The 7,715-nt window shown below is 40.9% G+C and overlaps 2 protein-coding genes across 2 annotated transcripts in view; both read right to left on the reverse strand.

The window, feature by feature from the left end:
* LOC105515417 (sarcolemmal membrane-associated protein) overlaps positions 1-7,715 on the reverse strand; it is a 159,376-nt gene that overhangs the window by 35,711 nt on the left and 115,950 nt on the right. The window contains exons 6-9 of the mRNA XM_011947244.1: positions 4,934-5,029; positions 4,603-4,674; positions 1,906-2,046; positions 653-790 (exon numbers count right to left, since the gene is read on the reverse strand). Of these exons, the coding sequence (XP_011802634.1) occupies positions 653-790; positions 1,906-2,046; positions 4,603-4,674; positions 4,934-5,029 (447 nt within the window). The remainder of the gene's footprint in view (positions 1-652; positions 791-1,905; positions 2,047-4,602; positions 4,675-4,933; positions 5,030-7,715) is intronic.
* KRT19 (keratin 19, type I) lies at positions 5,285-6,693 on the reverse strand. Its single transcript, XM_011947243.1, has one exon. It carries the CDS (start codon positions 6,614-6,616, stop codon positions 5,426-5,428), a length of 1,191 nt encoding a protein of 396 aa, XP_011802633.1. The 5' UTR covers positions 6,617-6,693; the 3' UTR covers positions 5,285-5,425.

Raw genomic sequence — 7,715 nt, forward strand, 5'->3', positions numbered from 1 at the left:
TGCTTTCATACTTTCAGCATAATTTAACACATTCAGGGAGACTATGCAAATCAATTCAAAATATCTATCTATACCAACGGTTTTCAAACTTTTTTGTGTGTGTGTGTGTGTGTGTGTGTGTGTGAGATGAAGTCTTGCTCTGTTGCCAGGCTGGAGTGCAGTGGCGCAATCTCGGCTCACTGCAACCTCTGCTTCCCGGGTTCAAGTGATTCTCCTGCCTTAGACTCCCAAGGAGCTGGGACTACAGGTGCACGCCCAGCTAATTTTTGCATTTTTAGTAGAGACAGGGTTTCACTATGTTGGCCAGGATGGTCTCGATCTCTTGACCTCGTGATCTGCCCGCCTTGGCCTCCCAAAGTGCTGGGATTACAGGCATGAGCCACTGCACCCAGCCCAAACTGTTTTTTGTTTGTTTATTTTTCCTTTGAGATGCAGTATCGCTCTGTGGCCCAGGCTGGAGTGCAGTGACGTGATCTTGGCTCGCTGCAACCTCCGTCTCCTGTGTTCAAGCAATTCTACCTCAGCCTCCCGAGAAGCTGGGATTACAGGCGACCACCACCATGCCTAGCTAAAGCAATACCTAAAACCTTAAGCTATCCAGTATGTTAGGGATTATTAGCTTAACATACTTTCAGGCAGAGTAAATACATACCTTTAATTTATCAGATAAATCTTTAATCTCATTAACTGCTCCATTATATTTATTGGCTAATTCTCTTAATTCTTCCTGAGTCCTTTCATTCATTTCTTTCAGATGGGTACATTCATCTTCAGTATTACTCAGACTTCGCTGCGATTCAAGTTTACAGGCAATTTAATTAGAATAAGTGTATATTTGTTATTTAGAATTCCTTCTAAATTAAATCTATAAAAAGTATAATTCTATGGACTATTCTAAATCAACATCTGCCCTGGACTTTATAAAGCTGAGTTAAAGAATTTCAATTTACTTCAGGTATATACTAAAACAGAAAACGTAACTAAGAATTAACAACAACAACAAAAAAGAAAACTAGAGGGAGAGTAGGGGCAGGAAAAGGATGCTGCCATTATATAATTACATTTTTGAAAGGCCAATGGGTATGACTTTTAGCTGTGAAAATATTTTAAGCCTATCAATCCTTGAAAGCAAGTTTAATAATATCCAGCAATTAATTTAATAAAAAATTAAAAGACAGTAATTTTCTTTCTTTATATATCAAATTAATCACACAACAGTGAATCAGGCACTATGGGATGAGGTAGCAATACAAACTATACCTGTAGTAAGGAAAGGTATGTTTACCATTTAATTTCTGATGAGCATTTTAACTAATTCTAGTAATACATTATGTATGTGGTAATTTTGCATTGGTTCAAAGAAATGATCTATATTATAAATTAAGAGTTTTTGCCCCCAAATAAAAACTGCATTTTCATTGTTCCTTAAAGACCTAGAAAGGACCTTGGAGATGATTTCACCTTCGAACTTCCTAAATATGCAACACAGTTAGTTTTTCTCTCTAGAGAGTGAATTAAAAAAGAACAAGAAGTGTAGTCTCTTGGCCTTACACTGACCACCCTCAAATAGAAGCAAAGCAAAACCAAGTGACAGGAAATCAGTTCCCCAGCACATATCATGGTCTGCTGTATGGAGGGTGAATCCTAAGCAGAATGCAAACAGTAAGATTTCCTGGTTACGTTTTTATTTCCTCAGCCATTGACTAGGGAGCATAAGTACCAAAACTCACATGGTTATGTGGAGAATTCCTGTCAATGAAAGCAGCATAACTGTTCCATCCCACCTGACAGACAGAAAATATTTCCTAACTATACAATAATACTCATGTTTAAAGCATCCTGGAATGCTTGAGATTTTTTTAAACACTCATAATATTATTTAGTATTTTTTTTAAGTTGAAATACCTCAACTTCTGAAAGTTTTCTAACCACTTCAATTTTCTCCTGAAGAACCCGCCTCAGGGACTCTTTGGCTGTTGTCTCATAGTTATGTTTATCCTCTTGTAATGCTATAAGTTCCTTTCGTAAACTATCTTCTGTTTGATTCTAGAATAAAATATATTTATAATTATAGACAAGTTATTTTTTTAAAGCATTTATTGTTTGAGAAAAATTAACACATTATGATATACTTTAAATTGTATATTAAGGTACCTCCAAACACAAATGATGCTGGCCCTGTATTAACTAAAGATGTATTTAAAAGTTGCATAAGTAAATTATGCCTTCATAAACATATTAATTTCCACTTCTTATAGAAAAAAAGTTATAGGCAATTAAGAATTTCTCTAAAATATACAAAATTAATTATTCTTATATTTGTCATATTTTCTGCAAGTCCCCATATTTACATTTGTAGGCAAAAATAATCAATTACCTTCAAAGACACCAAGCATTTTAAAACAATGGTTAAAACAAAAAGAATAAGCGTACCATGGGGGAAAAGCAGACTTCATGTCTGGGGCAGGAAATGTATAAAATGAGCCTGAAACATCTTGTCTGAAATGACAGCATGAAGCTATCAATCTGAAAGACATTTACACAGACCAAAGATGGGATAATTCGAGCATCAATAAGAAAAATAGGCTGGCCGCAGTGGCTCACGCCTGTAATCCCAGCACTTTGGGAGGCCGAGATGGGAGGATTGCATGAGCTCAGGAGTTCAAGACTAGCCTGGGCAACATAGCAAGACCCTGTCTCTAAAATAAGAAAAACAACTGCACCAGATTTAAATACATCAAATGTGTTTAAATCTAAGTGAAGGGAGAAAACACTTCATGGCCCGTCTTTGGTAGATGAAAAAGAACCATTCATTATTCTGAAATCTAATAAATAAGGGGAGAAAATCACTTATCTTGCTTTCCCCACAGAAAACATACCTCAGGGTTATTTAAATTTTTTTAAACCAATAGCTTTAGGGATACATGCAGTTTTTGGTTACATGGATAAATTATGTAGTGTTGTTGTCTGGGATTTTAATGCACTCATCACCCTGAGTAGTGTATATTGTATTCAATAGGGAGTTTTTCATCCCTCACTCCCCTCTCACTTTCCCAACTTCTGAGTCTCCAATGTCCATCATACCACTCTGTATGCCTTTGCATAACTATAGCTTACCTTCCACTTATAAATGAGAACATTTGGTATTTGGTTTTTGATGCCAGAGTTACAAAAAACAATGGCCACTGTTTTTTTCTTTTTTTAGAGACAGGGTCTCTCTTTGTCACCAAGGCTGGAGTGCAGTTCTGCGAACATAACTCACTGTAATCACAAACTTCTGGGCTCAAGTGATCCTTCCACCTAAGCCTCCCAAGTAGCTAGGACTACAGGTATGTACCACCATGCTAAGCAAATCTTTAATTTTTGGTAGAGACTGGGTTTTGCCATGTTGCCCATACTGGTCTCAAACTGCCCCCCCCTTTTTTTTTTTTTTTTTTTTTGAGACAGTCTCGCTCTGTTGCCCAGGCTGGAGTTCAGAGGCAATCTTGGCTCACTGCAACCTCTACCCCTCAAGGTTTAAGCAATTCTCCTGTCTCAGCCTCTCGAGTAGCTGGGATTACAGGTACATACCACCATGTCCAGCTAATTTTTGTATTATTTTTAGTAGAGATGGGGTTTCGCCATGTTGGCCATGCTGGTTTTGTACGCCTGACCTCAAGTGATCTGCCTGCGTCAGCCTCCCAAAGTGCCGGGATTACAGGCATGAGCCACTGTGTATGGAAGGAAACTTCTCTTTACAGAAGTAACCCAGCTAAATGAGTGAAGGAATAACAGAATTACATCACTATTTTTGTAACTTTTTTTGTGGTGGTTGTTGTTGTTGAGACAGAGTTTCACACTTGTTGCTCAGGCTACAGTGCAATGGCACAGTCTTGGCTCATTGCAACCTCTGCCTCCCAGGTTCAAGGGATTCTCCTGCCTCAGCCTCCCGAGTAGCTGGGATTACAGGCATGTGCCACCATGCCCGGCTAATTTTGTTTTAGTAGTGACGGGATTTTTCCATGTTGGTCAGGCTGGTCTTGAACTCTCGAGCTCAGGTGATCCGCCTGCCTCAGCCTCCCAAAGTGCTGGGATTACAGGAGTGAGCCACTGAGCCGGCCTTATTTTTGTAACCTTAATGAAATAATGGACTAGGCTGGGATCATTAGTGATCGATAAAATCTCAAAAAGAAAGACAACTAGACATTATGTTGTTCCTTGGTGGAAGAACACAATACCATCCATAAAGGGTTGTTGACAAAAAGAAAAATTGAACCTAAATCAAATCAAATCTCTAGATGGAACTACTAATTTATGGAGTGGGAAGGGGAGCTAAAAAATGTTTAAATAACAATGCAGACTGAGGGAAATTCTAGAGGACAAATGACCCAGTTTTTTCAAGAAATATTAACTGTTAACAGAAAAAAGACAGACTTCTACGTGGTTATTCATTACATAATTATTTTTATTTACATGGATGTCTGAAATTTCTCATGACAAAAGATTTAAAAGAATTGTGGAAATGTATAAAGTTTTTAGCATATGCTCAAAATGATAGTCAAAGAAATGATGTTACATAAAAAACTATGCATTTCACTTTACACATTTGAGATGAATACCTACTTTGGAGCATGCCTGTAATTGGTTTCCCATAACTTCTAACCGTGATAAGAGTCTATCTTCATCTATTAAAGCCTATTGAAGAAAAATTAAACATAAGTAAAACCCGAGTAATTATAAAGTCACATGTATATTAAAAAAGGTTGCTACTGACAACAAAAGATATAAAAGCATAAAACTGACCAGCATCCACTGTAAGATGCTAAATTTTCAACAACTTGTTCATTAGTTAGGAAATAACTTTGTCTTTGTTTGCTACATTTTAGTTTATTTAACATGGATGGAATATTAAACTATTTTTAAATGTTTCTTAAATATAAAACAACTGGAATACCTGCCAACTGGTATCTGAAGCCTCTTGGGTGATGGCTAGTAGCCGCTGAAGCGTGGCTAACTTCTGTTCCAACATTTGTTCCCGATGTAAGGCCTCCTAGTATTACAAATCACAAAAGAGATTCTAATAAGCTCATCATGATTCTTTTGAGGAGTGATCAATTTTCAGCACATTCTAAAATATTTTCATATTACATCCCCCTTGATGTATTTTAAAGTATGTGACACTTGATACTACTTAGTAAAATATACAGCAGTCCCCACTCATCTCTGGTTTCCCTTTCCAGTTTCAGTTATAGTGCAGTACAAGATACATTGAGAGAGACAGACAGAATGTTGACATCCACATAACTTTTTTTTTTTTTTTCCCTTGGACCATAAAATTTTATTGGAAGGTCAGGGGAAGAGCCAGGGGTAAGGGTCCCTTCCTTCCCATCCCCTTACCCAGGAGACACCCCCCGAAGGACAGCAGAAGCCCCCAGAGCCTGCTGCCTCAGAGGACCTTGGAGGCGGACAGGTTGTTGTAGTGATCTTCCTGGCCCTCGAGCAGGCTGCGGTAGGTGGCAATCTCCTGCTCCAGCCGCGACTTGATGTCCATGAGCCGCTGGTACTCCTGATTCTGCGGCTCACTATCAGCTCGCACATCACCCAGCTGGGCTTCAACACCACTGATCAGTGCCTGGATATGCGCCAGCTGGGCTCCAAAGAGCGCCTCGGTTTCTGCCAGTGTGTCTTCCAAAGCAGCTTTCATGCTCAGCTGGGACTGCAGCTCAATCTCAAGACCCTGGAGGGTGCGCCGCAGGTCAGTGACCTCGGACCTGATTATCTGGAGCTGCTCCGTGTGGCCAGCCACCTCCGGGTTCAATTCTTCAGTCCGGCTGGTGAACCAGGCTTCAGCATCCTTCCGGTTCTGCTCGGCCATGACCTCGTATTGGCTTCGCATGTCACTCAGGATCTTGGCAAGATCGGTGCCCGGAGCCGAATCCACCTCCACACTGACCTGGCCTCCCACTTGGCCCCTCAGCACACTGATTTCCTCCTCATGGTTCTTCTTCAGGTAGGCCAGCTCTTCCTTCAGGCCCTCGATCTGCATCTCCAGGTCAGTCCTGGCCAGGATCAGCTCATCCAGCACCCTGCGCAGGCCATTGATGTTGGCCTCCACGCTCATACGCAGAGCCTGCTCCGTCTCAAACTTGGTTCGGAAGTCATCTGCAGCCAGACGGGCATTGTCGATCTGCAGGACAATCCTGGAGTTCTCAATGGTGGCACCAAGAATCTTGTCCCGCAGGTCCTGGATGGTGGTGTAGTAGTGTCTGTAGTTGTGGGAGGGCCCGGGCCCCTGCTTCTGGTACCAGTTGCGGATTTTCATCTCCAGCTCGCCGTTGACCGCCTCCAGGGCGTGCACCTTGTCCAGGTAGGCGGCCAGGCGGTCGTTGAGGTTCTGCATGGTGAGCTTCTCGTTGCCCGCCAGCAGCCCCTCGGACGCGGCCAGGACGCCGCCGTAGCCCCCGGAGGAGGACGAAGACACGAAGCGGGCAGAGGACACGGACACACCGCGGCCGCCGGAGCCCCCGTGCATGCTGGGCGCGCGAAAAGCGACCCCCGGCCCAAAACGCACGGAGCCGCCGCCCAGGCCTCCGAAGGACGAGGTAGCCAACGACTGGCGGTAACTGTAGGAAGTCATGGCGAGGCGGAGCACGGACGGAGCGACCCTGGTCCCAGAGGCTGCGATTCGCGGAAGAAGCCTGACATTCACATAACTTTTATTCACGTAACGGTATACTGTTGTAATTGTTCTATTTTATTATTAATGTTAATTTCTTACTATGCTTAATTTATAAGTTAAACTTTATCATAGGTATGTGTATATACAGGAAAAAACATAGTAGATATAGGGTTTGGCACTATCTGTGATTTCAGGCATCTACTGGGGGTCATGGAACATATTCCCTGCAGATAGGAAATGACTACTTTACGTATATGGGCCACATCATTTTAGTCTCATTTGTTGGGCTGAATTTACCGCCATTAGAGGTTCTCTAACTGCAACTTCTCCCCTAATAGAAAACAAGTCACCTGTTTCTGTTTTCTTTTTATGCATAATTTGGAAGAGCAAGTTTTTAAAAACATACAATAGAAAAAGCTAACAATGTTTCAGGTTTGCATTTTATACAAACACACACACACACACACACACACAGTGTGTATGTAGACATATACCTATACATACATACACACATATATAGTCATGCACCACAAAACAACATTTCAGTCAACTATAGACTGCATATACACAGTAGTCCCAAAAAATTATAATGAAGCTGAAAAATTTCTATCGTTTAGTGACATCATAGCCATCCTAACACTGTAACACAAGGGGGCATTACTCGTGTGTTTGAGATGTTGGTGTAAACAAACCTACTGTGCTGCCAGTTATATAAAAGTATGGCACATATAATTATATACAGTACATAATACATAACAGTATTATATGACTATTATTAGTTTATGCATGTACTATACTTTTTATTGTTAATTATATATTCCTTCTGCTTACTAAAAAGAAAAAAGGTTAACTGTAAAATACCTTCAGAGAGGTCCTTTAGGAGGTATCCTGAAGAAGGCACTGTTATCACAGATGACAGCTCTATGCATGTTACTGCCCCTGAAGACCTTTCAGTGGGAAAGGATGTGGAGGTGGAAGAGTGATACTGATGATCTTGATATTGTGTAGGCCTAGGTTAATATGTGTGTTTATGTCTTCATTTATAACAAAAAAGTTT

This window comes from Colobus angolensis, unplaced genomic scaffold (assembly GCF_000951035.1).
Source record: "Colobus angolensis palliatus isolate OR3802 unplaced genomic scaffold, Cang.pa_1.0 Scaffold26, whole genome shotgun sequence".
NCBI classification, from domain to species: domain Eukaryota; kingdom Metazoa; phylum Chordata; class Mammalia; order Primates; family Cercopithecidae; genus Colobus; species Colobus angolensis.